An 18,835-nucleotide genomic window follows, 5' to 3' on the forward strand; every position below is an offset into this window, starting at 1 on the left:
TGAGGTCCAGAGAGCATAGCTAGTCATTGTGAGCCAGAAGGGGATACAGAGTAGCTAGGGATAGCATACAAAATTTTTTTCTGACTAGATACTTGTTGAGAGCTCTGAAGTCCAGAATCGTCTTCTTCAGCACCAGAAAATATCAGGAGTAAAAACCCTGAGATTGCAGGTTGACAGGGACTTCCTCGATGGCATTAAGGAGAATGAGGGACTGAATCTCCTGAAGAAGAGCAGACTGTGGAGGGTTGGAAGCAGACTCTCTTGGGGGATGATTTGGAGGGAGGGAGGGAGTTGAAATGAAGAGAATAACCCTCTTGGGTGATTTGTAACACCCAGAGATCAGTGGTGATGAGCTCCCAATGATGAATATAAGTTTGTAGAGGCCATCCAATGGGTAGTGGGAGAGGGTACAGCAATGGAACGTTGGCTATGCTCTGTAGGAACACGTCAAAAAGGCCGAGAGGCTTTTGGTTGAGCAGTAGGCTAATTTTTTGGTTGACGTGTTTGCTGTTCCTGCTTTTTTGGTGGAAGAAGAGAAGGAGCAGAAACCTTGGCAGAAAAACGGTGCCGACACAAAGAAGCAGGTTTGAATGTTCTAGACGGAGGTGGCTTTTGCTTTGGTTTAACCAAAGTATACCAACGTGTTTTGTGGGCGGAGAGTTTTGCGTGGCAGTCTCCGTGGAATCTCCAAAGAGCTCGTCATCTAGACAGGGAGCACTGGCAAGATGATTCTGATGGTTGATGTCGAGATCAGACACTCGTAGCCACGCAAGCCTGTGCATTGCTATGGACATGGCAGTTGCTCTGGAGGTGAATTCAAAAGGTGTCATATGCAGAGAGAACCATATATTTTCATAGCTGTAGGACAGAAGCTACAAGTTGATGGAAACCCTTGGCCGTGCGAGCAGGAATATATTTCTGATAAAGAGAAAACTGTTTGACCAGATAGTTGAGTTAACAGGAAAAATAAAAATTGTAGTTTCCTGACCTATTTGCCAGCATGGAGTTTTGATAGAACCAGCGCCCAAACTTATCCATTGTACTTCCCTCTCTGCCGGGCGGAACAGATGCATAGACACTGGCTGAAGAGGATTTTTTCAAAGTGGACTCTACCACGAGGGATTGATGTGGTTGTTGTTTGTCAAATCCCGGGAGAGGTATCACTTTGTACAGAGACTCCAGCTTCTTTGGAGCAATTGGAATTGAAAGAGGAGTCAAAGTTTTTATAAAAAGTCTCTCTTAGAATGCCATGCAAGGATAATTTCAGCATTTCCCGAGGAGGCTGGTTGTAATTAAACGTATCCAGAAACTCATTGCTGTACTTGGAATCCGCTTGCAAAAGTGATAGAAAGATCTTTTCCCATTTGATGGATGAATTTAGAAAAGGAGATCTTTTCAGTAGGGGAACAGCGAGGAGAACCAGATGCCGAAGAACCCTCAGCTTCAGTAGTAGATGGGGTTGCTGGATCCGAGTCTCCTAATAAATCAGAGTCCTATAACAATGATGCGATCGATGTCGGTCCGGTGTCAAGGTGTCAGTATGCTTACGCTTGAGGGACACCTTTCCAGACTTTACCGGGTTTACATCTCTCGATGAGTGGGTTGATGAAGAACGGTGCAGAGATGAATGCTTTGATGTCTGCGTTGTGGATCTTGAACAACGTGAGGGATCCTGCCTGCATAGTGGTGGAACCTGAACGGTGCCAGTGGCCAGTGCCATGATATGCTCAGGTTGGATGTGCACCGGGATTGGCGGAGTCAAAACCAGGAGAAGCTGAGTCAGATCCAACAACTGAAAATGTTCTCCAAGCTCCTCTCTAAGCAGGGCATCGATCTTCTGTTTTATAGTGAGCACTGGTACGGAAGGTTTAAGCTTTGTTGCTGGTACCGAATGTGCAGCAACACAGTCCGGTGAGGAGGATGCCGATGTGGAGGCACTCACCAAAATGGGAACCGTGAGCTTGCGGGACTTTTGTGAGGTCGGCATGACTCCACTCGATGCAACTTTGACCTGTGTCCTGGAGGGTGAAGGAGTAGGCTTCTTGGCCGACTTACCCGTCGATGTCTTCAGTGTCATTTTAGGAGGTGGTGCGGTCGGTATCGGCTCCCCTTCCATACCAACATCAAAAAGCTTGTGCTGCTGTAAAAGACAGTTTTTCAGAGTTCTTTTTTGTAATGAAGAGCAGCGCTTGCACGTTTCGGCACGGTGCCTGGCCCCAAACACTGGAGACACCAGTTGTGAGGGTCAGTTATTGGAAGAGCCCGAGCACAGTGACCGCACTTCTTAAAACCCGTCTTAAAACATCAACAGAAAGACCACCTCGGCCAAATTAAACTTGATGGCTGAGGTGGAAAGCCCCGCCAAACCAAAACCCGAAGATGGCTGAAACAAACTTTTTTTTATTTTATTTTTTTTTTTAAAGAAAAAGAAATATGAAAAAGAAAAGAAGATGACAAAAAAGCACGAGAGCGGAAGGCAAAGAAAATTTAAATGGCCATTGAAACACGACTTCTTAGCTCCGTGGAAACTAAGAAACTGAGGGACCGTGTGCCTACGTCAGGTGGGAAGGCACTTGCACATGCGAGGTGGGGGGGCATCGCAAACTTTCTCAAGTCTTAAAGTGGTGATACACTTTTGAAGTGTCCGTACTGGGGCTCCGTTGGTGATGTCACCCACGTATGAGAATCTGCTGCCTGCCTGTTCTGGGATATTATACTGTGTACTTATTGTAGATATCCTTAAAACCTAACTGGCTTGGTGTGTCCTGAGGACATGGACCTGGACTATCAATTGCAAGACATAGAGGAGGGTCAGAGGGTGTTTATTTATTCAATTTTCTATACCGTTTTCCCAGGAGAGCTCAGTACGGTTTACATGGATTTATTCAAGTACTCAAGCATTTTTCCCGGTCTGTCCCGGCGGGCTCACAATCTTTCTAATGTACCTGGGGCAATGGGGGGGTTTAAGTGAGTTTCCTAGGGTCACAAGGAGCAGCTTGGGTTTAAACCCACAACCCCAGGGTGCTGAGGTTGTAACTTTAACCACTGCATGGGGTGGGGGGGGGAGAGAAGGGTTGCACAGTGCCACGATATAGGCAGTTTCCATGTACCTGGTACTCCAGCTTGTCCAAAGTAAACGTAACACTTCAAAGGGCAGAAGCTGGGAAGTGCCTCTTAACATGGATATGGCGACAGCTACACTGCTTAGGAAGAGGAATACCAGCAAAACTCATTTTTATTAAGACAAGACAAAGAAGCAGAAGATCCAGCGCATAGGCCTTGCTTTCATAACCATCAAAACTAGCGAATGACAAAGGGACAAATTGTCCCCCTTCCCCGCAGGAATTCAATTTCTCTATCCCGTCCCCCGAGTTTTGTCACCGTCCTATTTCTGTAAGCCACAGGTGTCAAAGTCGGTCCTCGAGGGCCAGAATCCAGTCGGGTTTTCAGGATTTCCCCAATGAATCTGCATGAGATCTATTTGCATGCACTGCTTTCAATGCATATTCATTGGGGAAATCCAGAAAACCCGACTGGATTCCGGCCCTCGAGGAGGGACTTTGACATCCCTGCGTGTAAGCTCTGCATTAACCGCACAAGCCTCGAACACTTAATGATTTTAAAGTGTTTGAGGATTGTGCAGATGAGGACAGAGCCTGCAGGAGCAGGGACAGGAAAAGAACTTGCAGGGACGAAAATGAGCTCCCGTGAGGACGGGAAAAAATTTGTCCCCGGGTCATTCTCTAATCAAGACATACCTGCTGGCAGACTCCTCACGAATTACTTGTCTTTATAAACAGGAGACAAGATTTAGGATTTATTTGTGGAATGGAGAATAAAAAGAGACTGTACAAGGCTGTACTTTAAACTGAAAACTATTAACTTGCAGTAAGAAGCAGATATGACTAAATAGATTTTTATTTATGGTAAATAAAAAGGTTGGGGGTGGGGTGGGGGGAGAAAAACTAAAACACACATCTATAAGTGTTAACAAAATGACTTTACTTAAATAAAATAAACCACAGAAATTTTACCAAAAACAGCAGCCTGCACCAACATTTTTTTTTTTTACAATATAAAAACAATCTAGAAAAAAATACATTTTTATTTACAATAGATTAATGTCGTGATTCCTCTGGCAAACCACACAGTTTATAAAGTGGAGCATGAATTCATTAAAAAAAAAAAAAAAAAAGAGAGATATGCATTGATCCAAACTGAAATCAGGAGGCATCACTCTTCTGCTACAGGGTGGAGAGAAGACATATGTAGGCAGCATCCCAAAATCATCATTTTGAATCAATCAGAAAAGGAGGCGGCAATGCGAAATCCCCCTAATGTCACTGCAGTGGATTTCCATGGAACAGGCATTAGTAGAGCAGAATTCTGCAGTCATTGGTGATGACTAAAGAGGACTCGGAGAACAGTGAAGAAGATGGGAGAATAAGAGGATGCCGCGTACTGCGGGAGGGGAGAGGTTCAGTTTAAGGAACAAGCACTCAGCAGCGTGCACTCTTAACTATGCCCTAGCAATTATTATGGGACTTTCATGCCTGCTCTCATACCTGCTGCCCAGTTAGAGACAGAAGAACTACAGCACTGGCTCCCCCAGTTGTCACTTGAACTTCAACTCCGTTCACGCGGAATAGGCAGAGGCAGGTGAAGCTGTCAAAATAGAAAAAAGGGTGTAGAAGCTCTCAAAGCTACGCTAGCACCCTCAAGCATCTCACATGAGGGATGGGTAAGCCGACTCCAGCCTCTGTTGGACAAACGTTCCAGCTGGGTTATCTCCAGATGCCAGATTTGCTGCCCTTTGTGCTACTGTGGCCGGAGGAAACTGCCTTCCTGCTGCCCTTTGAGGCAGTCTGACTCTTCTCACTGAAGGGACGTGAAGAGAGAGGACGACGGGTGGCAGATAGCGCCTAAAAACAGAAATGAAAAATTAGGTTCTTACCTGGATAATCTTGTTTCTGTTAATATACATTAGAGTCTGTACATTATGTGATCAATCCATGCTCGCAACACCACTTGCAGAAGGGTGGCAATCATATCTTTTAGCTCCTCCTCTTTCACCAGTGGAGTTCGCTCCCTCTTCAGTTTGTACCAAAGCAATCAAGCTCCACTGTAACAGGAGAAAAGAGAAGGAGGGTTATGGGTAACTTCCCCAGAAATAACATATATTTCTGTTCTGCTCTGTAACCTGTGAAAAAGAACAATTATTAGCATGAACTTGCAACATAGGTGCATCAATGAACCAACCTGCTGTGTGCAACTAGCACTAACACATTAAGAACTGCAAAGGGACGTAACAGAATACCTGTTCTTTATTTTTGCTTGCAGTGAAAGAGCTATACTTCACTGGTGAAGGAAGAGGAGCTGAAAGATGTAATGATCGACACCCTTCTGAAAATGGTTCTCGAGCATGGATTGATCACCTAATGTATATGTAACAGAAGATGCCCTTATTAAGCCCAGCACAGCATGAAAAGCAACGACAGGCAGCGATCTACATTTCCTACCTCCTTTTTGACTGCCTCATTTAGTCGAGGGTCCAGGTTGCGGCGAGCTGAGGGGTGGGTCTGACTCCTCACTTCTTTTTCTTGGAACCTGGAAGAGAGATGTGAGCTGCACTGAACAGATTATGACAATGTATTACTGAAAGAAAGTGAACACCCCTCCCTCCTACAACTTACTTGCTAAGGTCCATGGCCCGTAGGTATGTGTAAAGCTCCTCCACTGTGGGCACAGTGTGGTCAGCCTGTTGACATTGAAGCAAGCGGGAAATATCTACAAGTGCCTTGGGTGATGGCACTTCCCCCTCAGGACCTTATTGAAGAAATAAAAGTAGTGTTAATTGGGAACAAAAAGCACAGTTACTTACCGTAACAGGTGTTATCCAGGGACAGCAGGCAGATATTCTTGACTGATGGGTGACGGCACCGACGGAGCCCCGGTACGGACAATTTTAGAGTGATTGCACTCTAAGAACTTGGAAAGTTCTGGCATGCCGCACCGCGCACGCGCGAGTGCCTTCCCGCCCGACAGAGGCGCGCGGTCCCCAGTTATGATAAGCCAGCTAAGAAGCCAACCTGGGGAGGTGGGAGGGACGCAAGAATATCTGCCTGCTGTCCCTGGATAACACCTGTTACGGTAAGTAACTGTGCTTTATCCCAGGACAAGCAGGCAGCATATTCTTGACTGATGGGTGACCTCCAAGCTAACAAAAAGAGGGATGGAGGGAAGGTTGGCCATTAGGAAAATAAATGTTGCAAAACAGACTGGCCGAAGTGTCCATCCCGTCTGGAGAATGTATCCAGACAATAATGAGATGTAAAAGTATGAACTGAGGACCAAGTAGCAGCCTTGCAGATTTCCTCAATAGGAGTGGAACGGAGGAAAGCTACAGATGCTGCCATTGCTCGGACTCTATGGGCTGTGACAGAACCTTCCAGTGTCAGTCCGGTCTGAGCATAACAGAATGAAATGCACGCTGCTAGCCAATTAGACAATGTACGTTTAGAAACAGGACGTCCCAATTTATTCGGATCAAAGGACAAAAAGAGTTGGGGAACTGATCTGTGGGGTTTCGTACGCTCTAGATAGAAAGCTAGAGCCCTTTTACAATCCAAAGTATGCAGAGCTTGTTCCCCAGAATGAGAATGAGGTTTTGGAAAGAAAACAGGCAGAACAATGGATTGGTTGAGATGGAATTCAGAGACAACCTTAGGGAGAAACTTTGGATGTGTACGCAGAACCACCTTGTCATGGTGAAAGACCGTAAAAGGTGGATCTGCAACCAGTGCATGAAGCTCACTGACTCTCCTGGCAGAGGTAAGAGCAATAAGGAAAAGTACCTTCCAAGTGAGAAACTTGAAAGGAGAGGTAGCCAAAGGTTCAAATGGAGGCTTCATTAAGGCGGAAAGAACCACATTGAGATCCCAGATAACAGGAGGGGCTTTAAGAGGTGGTTGCACATTGAAAAGACCCCGCATGAACCTGGACACCAGGGGATGAGCTGAGAGAAGTTTTCCATGGACCAGCTCATGAAAAGCAGTAATGGCAGTGAGGTGGACTCTGATGGAAGAAGACTTAAGGCCAGAGTCAGACAAAGAAAGCAAATAATCCAACAACGTCTCCACTGCCAGGGAAGTGGGATCAAGATGATGAAGAAGACACCAGGAAGAAAATCTCGTCCACTTCTGATGGTAACATTGCAGAGTGGCTGGTTTCCTGGAGGCATCTAGAATGGAACGAACGGGCTGAGACAAAAGAGTATCATGAGAGGTCAGCCCGAGAGATACCAAGCTGTCAGGTGCAGAGACTGGAGGTTGGGATGTAGAAGGGTCTCCTGATGCTGTGTAAGCAGAGAAGGAAACAGAGGAAGAAGAAAAGGTTCCCTGGAACTGAGTTGAAGTAGAAGGGAGAACCAATGTTGCCTGGGCCACCTCGGAGCAATCAGAATCATGGTGGCTCGTTCCCTCTTGAGCTTGAACAAGGTTCTCAACATGAGAGGCAGAGGAGGGAAAGCGTACAGGAACAGATTGGACCAGTCGAGGAGAAATGCATCCGCTGCCAGACGGTGAGGAGAGTAGAGTCTGGAGCAGAATAGGGGCAGCTGGTGATTGTGAGGAGCTGCAAAGAGGTCTATCTGAGGAGTGCCCCATTGAGCGAAGATAGATTGTAGAATTACAGGATCGAGTGTCCACTCGTGAGGCTGGAGAATTCTGCTGAGCTTGTCCGCTAAGGAATTCTGTTCTCCCTGAATGTAGATAGCTTTCAGGAAGAGATGGTGATCTATGGCCCAAGTCCAGATCTTCTGGGCTTCTTGGCATAAGAGGCGAGAGCCTGTCCCCCCCTTGTTTGTTGATGTAGTACATGGCCACTTGATTGTCTGTGCACAGCAGAAGGACCTGAGGAAAGAGAAGATGTTGGAAGGCCTTGAGGGCATAAAACATCGCTCTGAGTTCCAGGAAATTGATGTGATGCTTCTTTTCCTGGGCTGTCCAAAGACCTTGAGTCTGGAACTCGTTCAAATGAGCTCCCCATGCATAAGGAGAGGCGTCGGTGGTGATGACTAGTTGATGAGGAGGTTGATGGAACAGAAGACCTCTGGATAGATTTGAGGATACCAACCACCATTGTAGAGACTGACGAAGAGATGATGTCACAAATATGTGTCGTGAGCAAGGATCCGTCGCTTGGGACCACTGAGTAGCAAGGGTCCATTGAGGAGTGCGCAGGTGAAGACGTGCGAGGGGTATGACATGGACTGTGGATGCCATGTGACCCAAGAGTATCATCATTTGTTTGGCCGAGATGGAATGTTGTGGAAGCACCTGCTGACATAGAGACTGAAGGGTCTGAAGACGATTGGATGGTAGGAATGCTCTCATGAGGAGTGTGTCCAGCATCGCTCCAATGAATTGAAGTCTCTGAGTGGGGATGAGATGAGACTTGGGTAGATTGATCTCGAATCCCAGTATTCGTAGAAACAGGATGGTTTGGTTGGTGGCCAGGAGAACTGCTTGAGCGGATGTGGCCTTGATTAACCAGTCGTCCAGGTAAGGGAATACCTGAAGGTGGTGAGAGCGTAGAAAAGCAGCTACCACAATAAGACATTTGGTGAACACCCTTGGAGAGGAAGCAAGACCGAAGGGCAGCACCTTGTATTGGTAATGACAATGATTGATCATGAAGCGAAGATACCGTCTTGAGGTTATATTGATCAGAATGTGAGTGTATGCCTCTTTGAGATCGAGGGAGCATAGCCAGTCGTCTTGATTGAGAAGAGGATAAAGAATGGCTAAGGAAAGCATCTTGAATTTTTCCTTTACTAGATGTTTGTTGAGATCGCGAAGATCCAGAATAGGTCTGAGATCTCCTGTTTTTTTGGGTACTAGAAAATAACGGGAGTAGAATCCCTGCCCCTTTTGATCTAGAGGAACTTCTTCTATAGCGTTCAGAAGGAGGAGGGATTGGACTTCCTGAATAAGGAGGGCAGATTGAGGACTGTTCAAAGCAGACTCTTTTGGCAGGTTTTGGGGCGGAAGAGTCTGAAAGTTGAGAGAGTAGCCATGGCGGATGATGTTGAGGACCCATTGGTCCGAAGTGATAACTTCCCACTGGCTGAGGAACAGAGAAAGACGACCTCCTATAGGTTGAGGCAGGAGAGCAGATATAGGAGTACTGGCTATACTTTGGAGAATTAAGTCAAAAGGGCTGTGTCTTCTGCTGTGGAGGTGGCTTCACAGGCTGCTGTTGCTGCTGTTGTCTGGGAGGCTGACGTTGTTGCTGCCGCTGACGTCTGGGTTGCTGAGCTGTTGCTGGCAATGGGCGAGCTGTGAAGCGGCGTTGATAGGCTGACTGTTGTCTAAAAGGCCTTGCTGGGGGAGGCTTTTTCTTATTTTTAAGCAGGGTATCCCAGCGTGTCTCATGAGCAGAGAGCTTTTGAGTAGTCGAGTCCATGGATTCCCCAAAAAGCTCATCCCCTAGGCACGGGGCGTTGGCTAACCGATCTTGATGATTAACATCAAGTTCAGATACCCTAAGCCAGGCCAGGCGACGCATTGCCACAGACATTGCTGTCGCTCTGGATGTAAGTTTGAAGGTGTCGTAAATGGACCTAACCATGAACTTACGCAGTTGAAACAGAGACGACAAGCAATGGTGAAAGGATTGTTGTTTCCGTTGGGGAAGGTACTTCTCAAATGAAGCCATGGTGGTAAGGAGATGTTTAAGGTAGAAAGAAAAATGAAAAGCATAATTACCAGCTCTATTTGCCAACATTGCATTTTGGTAGAGCCTCTTACCAAATTTATCCATGGCTTTACCCTCTCTGCCAGGAGGTACAGAAGCATATACACTGGCTCCTGAAGATTTTTTAAGGGTGGATTCGACAAGTAAAGATTCGTGTGGAAGTTGAGGTTTGTCGAACCCAGGAATGGGAATTACTTTGTATAAAGAGTCTAATTTACGTGGGGCCCCTGGAACCGTTAAGGGAGTCTCCAAATTCTTGTAGAAAGTCTCCCTCAAGATGTCGTGAAGAGGGAGCTTCAAAAATTCCTTTGGAGGTTGGTCAAAGTCAAGGGCATCCAAAAAAGCTTTAGACTTTTTGGACTCAGCCTCCAAAGGAATAGACAAAGAGTCACACATATCTTTCAAAAAACTCGAGAAAGATGAAGTGTCATGCCTAGAGGATGGGTCAGGCACAGCAGAATCATCCTCATCTGAGGAACATTCACCTTCAGAGAGAAAGGGTTGTTCTGAATCTCCCCACAGATCAGGATCCCTGACATGGGAAGAACGGTCCCGAGACTCTGGAGTAGATGGTTCTACATGTCGGGTTTTGCGCACCGACTTACCCGATCTCATCGATACCGAGCCAGGTGATGTAATCGGTGGCACCGGTGCCGAAGTCTGCACCGACTGATGTTGAGCTCTCGGCTCCGGTGCGAGGACTGGCATCGATACCGATGAGGTCGAGTGAAGCGGTACCGAAGGAGTGGATACAGACAGCACAGGTTGTTCCACTATTGGCACCGGCTCAGTGCAGACCAGCACCGGAAGGTTCGGTGCCATGATAGCTGGAAGGAGCTGTTGTAATTGCTCCTTGAGCTGCACCTGGAGAATGGCCGCAATACGGTCATCGAGGGATGGCACCGGTACCGCCTTTTTCTTCTGCGGTACCTGCGGTGCCGCTCGACGCCCCGGAGATGAGGAGCCCGATGTCGAGGGACTCACCTCGATAGGGGCGGAGCGCTTCCGCTGGCGCCTCACAGTCGGCAGGATTGGACTCACTGCACTCGAGACCGGAGGACGCTCCAGCGGGGAAGGCTTCTTAGCCGGCTTACCTGAATGCTGGGACGCCGGTGCGGTGTTGCGCGGCGTCGAAGAAGAGGGTGCCGACTGAACTGGTGCCGAAGCCGGAGTCGATGGAACGGGATCGGACATTTCGGCACCGAACAGTAATCGCTGTTATATTTGGCGATTTTTTAATGTTCGTTTTTTAAGTGTGGCACAGCGGGTGCAGGTGGAAGCCTGATGCTCAGGACCCAAACACTGTAAGCACCAGTTGTGTGGGTCCGTGAGAGATATAGGCCGAGCACACCGCTGGCACTTTTTAAACCCTGGCTGAGGGGGCATGAACGTAAAAACGGCTTCAGCCAAATCGAAGGCCGAGGCCTCGATGGTGGCAGAAGGCCCCGCAGCGGAAAAGCCAAATTTGACTAAAAAAAGAAAAGTTGTTTTTTTTTTGTTTTTTTTTACAAAAATTAAAGAAAAAGGAAACAGGCAAAAAGCCAAAAAGGTTTACGCGAGCGGGAAGGCAAGTCAAAAAATTTTCAACAGCCGTTGAAAAAACGCGTCTTCTTAGCTCCGCGGAAACTAAGAAACTGGGGACCGCGCGCCTCTGTCGGGCGGGAAGGCACTCGCGCGTGCGCGGTGCGGCATGCCAGAACTTTCCAAGTTCTTAGAGTGCAATCACTCTAAAATTGTCCGTACCGGGGCTCCGTCGGTGCCGTCACCCATCAGTCAAGAATATTTGCCTGCTTGTCCTGGGATAATGAAGATCTAGATCAGGAGTGCACAACTTCAGCCCTCGCCAGACCAGGTTTTCAGGATTTCCCAAATGAATACCCATGAGATCAATATGCATACAATGGAAGCAGTGCAGGCAAATAGATCTCATGCAAATTCACTGGGAAAATCCTGAAAACTCGACTGGATTCAGCCCTGGAAGACTGGAGTTGTGCACCCCTGAACTAGATCATGGCCTCAGTCACTGTCCCGGCACTCACCCATCTCAGTCCAGAGCTGTTCTATTATGCAAGAACAAAGACCGTCCTAGCCTCCTATTTAAACGGGGGTTATCGGCTCAACTCAGCCATTACAGGTAAGAGAGAGCAGTGGTTCTCAAACCTGTTCTGGGGGACCTCCAGCCAGTCCCATGTTTTCAGGGTAGCCCTGAGAGAGATTTGCCTGCCCATCACCTCCACTATATGGAAAGCTCTCAAGCATATTCATTAAGGCTATCCTGAAAACTCGAATGGCTGGAGATCCTCCAGAATAGGTTTGAGAGGAAGAGGAAAGAGGGAGAGATGGGTAGTTTGTTTTGCTCACCTACGGTCAGTTTAGGTGGGCTATATGCTCCTTGGCTCTTGATTCTCGAAATGATTTCAGGGGCCTTGGATTTCTGCACAGCTGGTAGGATGCGAGGTCCAGATTTCTGACTGGATAGTGGAGGTCGTGTCTGGTCCCAGCTGTCCATAGGTTGTCCATCTTGGAACCCCAGTGAGCCCCCTGCAGAGAAAACAAATGCACTACAAAATCATCACCTCACTCTACAAGCTGCCTCTGCCTTGGTCATCTAGGTTTCTTCCAGGCTCCTACCTATCCAGCTCTTCTCCAGACTCCTTCCATTGTGAGGCCTCCCTCCTCCCCATCCAGTTCTCATCAGCAGTCCCACCAGTACAAGGTCTTCCCATAGAGCACCACTGTGCACATACTGCAGCATTTTCTCAGCCTTTGGAATCAGCAGTAGGTTTCCCAAGCAAACAGGGATGGAGATGACTTCTTACCTTGTTCGGACTTCTCCTGCTTTCGGTTTAGGGGATCCCCAGGTGTACGGTCCAGCAGCTAAAAGAGAATCCCAAGAAACAGCAGACGATGAAAGAATGAAAGAAGAAACAGGAAAAGGCTAATGGCACATAACAGAAAGAGAAGGCAATAAGAACAGGATTTTATCCCACACATGGATGACATCAACCCTGATGCAGACCAAAGATGATGTCACCCATGTCCATGAGTTTGTCCCGACTAGTGCTGCCCGAGTCACAATTCGAATAGGTTCACTTCGGGTGAATCTATTCAAATCGATTTAAATGTTTTTTAAAAATCGGCTTTCCGATTCGGACTCTCTCCCCTTGCTTCCTAAAGCATGAGCGGCAGCACTGCTCTTGCTGGCTGGCCGCTGCCGTAACTATTTTAGAGGGTGAGGAGGGAGGGTGAATTGGGAAGTGCTGCATCCGGCTTCCCCGAAGGACTGCTCCCCCGAAAGACTGCGCACCCCCCCCCCCCCCCGGGAAGGCCTCCGTGTTCCCCCTGGCCTCCCCGAACCGTTTACCTTACAGCTTCAGCCTGTAGCCGAAGATTGCAGTTACAGCTCTTTGCACTGCAGTGCTTTGAGCTGTTTCCTCTGCCGCGATCATGCCTCTGACGTCAGAGGAGGGGCGGGACCGCAGCATAGGAAACAGCTCAAAGCACAGCAGTGCAAAGAGCTGTAACCGCGATCTTCGGCTACAGGCTGGAACTGTAAGGTAAACGGTTCGGAGAGCCCAGTGGGAACACGGAAGCCTTCCTGGGGGGGGGGGGAAGTCCTTCATGGGGTGGGACAGGCCTTGGGGGGTGAACAGGTCTTTAACGGGGAACAGGCCTTTAAGGGGGGGAACAGGCCTTCAAAGAGGGGACAGGCCAGGAATGGTGGCATAGGCCTCCAGGGAGGACAGGCAGGCTTTCAATGGGGGTACAGGCCTTTTGGGGGGGGGGGGGAGGGAGGCCCTGGTGTAGAAGTACACGGAGGGAGGGAAGGGGGGTTCAAAGAGATGTGCATATGTCAGACTTTGGGGGGGGGAAGAAATAATGGGTCTAAAAATAGAGGAGAGAGATGATGGACAATGGGATTTAGGGAGGGAAGGAACAAAAGGGGAGAGAAGTTGGACACAAGGGATGGTGTGGATGGGGGGATACATACTGGATAGGAGGGTAGTTGGGAAAAGAAAGGGAGAGATGGTGGACCCTGGGGTGGTGGGGAAGGAGGGAGAGATGCTGGATGAAAGGGTAGTTAAGAAAAAGGTGGATCTGTGGATGGAGACGAAAAAAAAGAAAGATGCCAGATCTCTGGAGGAGGGAAGGGAAACGGTAGGGGAGGACAGAAATGGTAGATGGATGGTTAGATCGGAGAAAGAAGGAGACCCTGGCAAGCAAGTTATCAGAAGACAACCAGAGCCTGGGACCAACAAGATTTGAATAATGACCAGACAACAAAAGGTAGAAAAACTAATTCTATTTTCCATTTTGTAATTACAATGTCAGATTTGAAAAGTGTATCCTGCCAGAGCTGGTGTTAGATCGCAAACGTGGGATAGGATTTAAGAGAGAGAAGAAAAGTCTTATTTGTTTATTTTGTTTACACCATAGTGCCAGTATGGTTAGGAGAAGGCAAAGGGGGTGAAGAGGCTATAAAATAAACCCACCAGGATGTTTGAAAAAAACACCCAATTTGGGCAGGAAAATTGAATTGAATCTAAAAACCAATTCAGTAGGCTGAATCGAATCAAAATTTTTTTTCCTGAATCAGACAGCACTAGTCTCGACTATTCTAGGCCCTCCTAGAGCCTAGAATAGTCTGGACAAACTCTGGGCATGAGCAATAACTCCCTCTTGTGCAATTGAAGCTTCTCTCCTCAACCTATTCCAAAGCTTAGGCCATTTCAATCATAAGGGGATGTGGCAGGGATTTATTCTGCTGCCCAAGGAGAATCCATGTTACAGGGAAGTAATCTTACAATGTTACAGGGAAGTAATCTGGACAATTAAGGCAGAGATCAGTTTGGGAGTTACATGTTCAGCTGAGCATGCAAGGGTAGATAGTGCTTTTAAAATGAAGATGAAAATCCCTTACTGTCCATGTAAAAGTTAATGTGATAGGTTGAAGCAGAGATTGGAGAATGATCCAAAGAAGAAGCAGTGGACTTCATAGCACTACCCAGAGGAAAAGTGGAACATGATGATGGCAGAATAAATGAGAGGGACTTTTCTCCTGGTCTGCTGTCAGCCCCGATAGGCAAGTTTCAATTGCCAGGCCAGGTTTTCAGGATTTCCATAATGAATATGAATGAGATCTATCTGCATACAATGAAGGCAGTGTATGCAAATAAGTCTCATGTATATTAATAGGGGAAATCCTGAAAACCTGACTGGATTGTAGCCCTCAAGGACCAAGGTTGGACACCCCTGCCATAGAGCTTTTCCAGACTCTTCTGGGCTCTGGGAGCACATATCTGACCTGGTGCTGTCACTCATGCGTGGCCGACTACCCTGGATGGACTGCTACAACTAGTCTTGGGAAGAATTATATGCAGAGGGCAGACAGTGCTGTTAAGTAGCAGGTCTGAAGATGGAGGGCACAGGGCACACGCACCAGCTGGATGTACTGTTGCAGCTCCTGGTGTTTCAGTTTCTCCATGCTGTAGTTTTGCGACAAGCTGTCGTCAGTGGCTGATGGATTCAAACCCATCACTTTCTCAGGCTCATCAGTGAATGGGTGCTCTGCTGGGTTGTCTTGCTCAAAGCCGAGTGCTAGGCAGAAGCAATCACAGGAAGAGATTTCAGGTCTGCTGCTTTTACAATCAGAAAAAGACCAATTGTCCCAGTCTTCCCAGTTATGGTGATCCACGTCGCTATGGATATACAATAACTGTAGCTTCACCTGCTTCTCAGTGAATCTACTCAAATCAACTGAACATATACTATCTTTAGTACTGAAAGCTCACAACAATATAGCTGCTTGAATCTCCTTTAGTTTGCTTAACTGTATGAGACTTTGTAATAACCATTAAGCCAAGAGTATTACCATGGATTGTCCGACCATCTAGTTTCCTAGGTCCCTGCTGTTTCTCTGGATGGAACTTCGCCATCACTAACCTCTTGTACTGGCCTATACATGTTGAAAATTTAGAATGCGTCAAACCTGACAAAAGAAAGGAGGGACGGAGAACAAACCTTCACAGAGGAGTCCGATATCATAGTTTATTATGAAAGCATTATGTGTGATCTTGGACGAGCCAATTTATATTCTCAGAAGACTCAACATGGCACCATGTTTCGGTGGCATACCATCTGCCTCAGGGATCATAAAATCTGCAATATGTAGTGGAGAAATGCTACCGAGACTGTAGTGTTATTCAGCTTAGTCTGAACACAGACCGGTTGGTGTTGAAGCTTATATTGATAGTTTCTGAAAGCAAAACTAGTGATCCCTACTTTTTTCATCTCTGGTTTTGTGTAGGGATTTTTATTTTGTGGGTGTATATTATCTGAAAAAGCAGTAATAAAACGTGTGCTAAAATTTAGCAAGAGGAACGCATATACCTGTAGAACAGGGGTGTGCAACCTTGGCTCTCACCAGGTCAGGTTTTCAGGATTTCCATAATGGATATGAATGAGACCTATTTGCATACAATGAAGGCAGTGTATGCAAATAAGTCTCAGGCATATTAATAAGGGAAATCCTGAAAACCTGACCGGATTGTGGACCAATTGTGTAGTAGTAAAAAAAGGTGATGGGACAATCGAGCGCCAACAATACGGAGCAGACAATCATGCGCAGGACATCAGCGCGCTGGACAAACTTAATTTTAAAGTCCTCCGAGTGGGGGTTTGGGGAGGGAACCCCCGCAGTTAAGTTAGTACTGTTTGCGCTGCCGTTGGGAAGAGGCGTTTTTCCCCTTTTTTTAGGGAAAAACGTCAATTTCCTCTGTCGTGTGGGGGGGTTCTCCCCCATACATCCCCCAACGGCAGCGGCAACAGTACTAACTTAAGTGGGGGGTTTTCCCCCCATACACACCCCTTCGGAGCACTTTAAAATTAATTTTAAGTCTGGCGCGCTGATGTCCCTGCGTGCGATTGTCTGCTCCGTCTTGTTGGGGCTCGATTGTCTCGCACGCTTTTGTCCCGTCTCCTTTTTCACTACTTCACAATTGGTATATAATTTTACAATTGCAACACTTTGATTTGCAGTGAATCAAACTTGAAAACTGAGCTGACCCCCCCTTTAAAAACAAAACAAAAACAGCATGCTAACCTCCCCCTCCCCCCAAAAAAAGTTCTAAGATTAAAGGCAAACTAACTTTCATCTCTAATGATTAGATTTTTATTTTTAATCTTTATTCATTTTCAAATATTACAAGTGTATAATAAACAATCAGAAAAATTTTAACTAATCACTTGACAATCTTACTTATATTCCCCCAAATATATAGATATAAAAGAGTCCCATCCCACCCACCCATACATTAATAACAAACAGTTTACCTTTCACAATCCCACCCCCCCTATATCTTATCTAATACTAAGGTGTTTAAATTTGGTTTAAATAAGCCACAAAACTTTAAATGGTTGCAATTGAAGCAGGCTATTCAGGAGGGTTTCCCTGAATGGAAAGTTCTTAATTCTCAGTATAGTTTGGAATTCCTATGCTTTCAGGCGGATTTCTTGGGTCACCAAGCCGCACAGTGGTATAAATTGTTGTATGGATATTTGAATAAAAAACTGTCCTTAGAGATATTTGGAGCATTGAGCTTGGGCACCAAATTTCTGCCTCTCAATGGCCACGTTTTTGGTCTTGGAGAATAAAAACCACAAGGGCAGCATCTATGAGACAGACTTGGTTTTTTTTGTTGCATAGAGCTTTTTGGACCCCAGTTGGTTTACAGAAGTTGGATAGCTCTAGGTCTAATAGATGCTGGCATTGTGGTTTAGAAGCTGGGACATTGGACCATTTAATATTTTTCTGTCCCTATATAAATGCCTTTTGGAAGTTAATTTGGTCCCAAATTCATTGTTGGAAAATCATGTTGCCCTTTCATATGACACTATATTATTTGGAAGTAAATAACCCAGTCTCTTCTTCAACATTGGTCCATAATTTATGTTCAATATCAAAGGGCTAATGTCTCTACTATCTCATCAACTACTGTATAATTGGCTATTTAGGGCTTCAGACATGCCATTATTGTTCGCTCGTTTACATCGGGATGGTCTGAAAAAACTGAAAAAGGGTGAGCATGTGGTTTATAATTATTTACTATATGGTTCCCTTAAAATTAAGTAAAGATATGCTTGTAAGAAATATAGAAAGGGAAATACAATGTCTTCTTTCATTCTTACAGGGGATATAATCTTGAAAAAGCCTCACGGCGAAACATGTCGATGTGACAAGCCCCTACCCGATCCTATTAAGGAAACAACACACATTTAAGATAAGTCAATTTTTATTGCAAAAATTGTTTTATTGCAAATATTTATGAGAGCACTATGCACTTTACAAAGAAAAACAGATAAAAATTATTAAAAGTATTAAAAAATATTAAAAAATTAAAAAAAAAAACATTCTTTGAATGGGCGAATGAAGAAGCCACAGCCATAGCCACCAAGACTATTTTGTGTCGCCGAGAAAAACGAGCGAACAATAATGGCATGTCTGAAGCCCTAAATAGCCAATTATATAGTAGTTGATGAGATAGTAGAGACATTAGCCCTTTGATATTGAACTATATTATTTGGTACATCAATGAGATTTAAAAGCCAAATTTCTGCAAATAATAATAAACTTCTATTGATATTGACAGGGGTTGCCATTCAGCAGATTACTGGAAATTGGAAAGATTACACTAAACTTAATTATACTTTTTGGTGGAATTCAGTATGCCATATATATAAAATGGAAAGGGTGCTTGCCATGCAACAAGGAAATTATAATAAGTTTAAAAAGATTTGGGGGCCATTGATTATTTATTCTAATGATCAGACATCTTAAACACCTTAGTGATTAGATTAAAGTTAAACTAACCCCCTCTTCTATTAAACTGCGCTTGCAATTTTTAGTGCAAAGAGCTGCGCTGCTCCCGACGCTCATAGGAACTCTATGAGCGTCGAGAGCAGCACGGGCAATTCAGCGCAGCTCCCCGCGCCAGAAACTGCAAGTGCAGTTTAATAGAAGAGGCCCAAAGTCTCCACCTCGAACCACTGAATTAAAACAAAAATCCATTACAGGCTCCCT

The 18,835-nt window shown here is 45.9% G+C and overlaps 1 protein-coding gene across 3 annotated transcripts in view; it reads right to left on the reverse strand.

Moving 5' to 3' along the window:
• Positions 1–3,981: 3,981 nt before the first annotated feature.
• CNTROB (centrobin, centriole duplication and spindle assembly protein) overlaps positions 3,982–18,835 on the reverse strand; it is a 60,520-nt gene continuing 45,666 nt past the window's right edge. For all 3 annotated transcript variants that reach the window (XM_033925230.1, XM_033925231.1, XM_033925229.1), the window contains exons 15-20: positions 15,197–15,354; positions 12,576–12,633; positions 12,118–12,297; positions 5,694–5,826; positions 5,520–5,607; positions 3,982–4,922 (exon numbers count right to left, since the gene is read on the reverse strand). In XM_033925230.1, coding sequence (XP_033781121.1) covers positions 4,785–4,922; positions 5,520–5,607; positions 5,694–5,826; positions 12,118–12,297; positions 12,576–12,633; positions 15,197–15,354 — 755 coding nt within the window. In that variant the 3' untranslated portion in view covers positions 3,982–4,784. The remainder of the gene's footprint in view (positions 4,923–5,519; positions 5,608–5,693; positions 5,827–12,117; positions 12,298–12,575; positions 12,634–15,196; positions 15,355–18,835) is intronic.

The sequence above is a fragment of the Geotrypetes seraphini genome, chromosome 16 (genome assembly GCF_902459505.1).
Source record: "Geotrypetes seraphini chromosome 16, aGeoSer1.1, whole genome shotgun sequence".
Taxonomy (NCBI): Eukaryota; Metazoa; Chordata; class Amphibia; order Gymnophiona; family Dermophiidae; genus Geotrypetes; species Geotrypetes seraphini.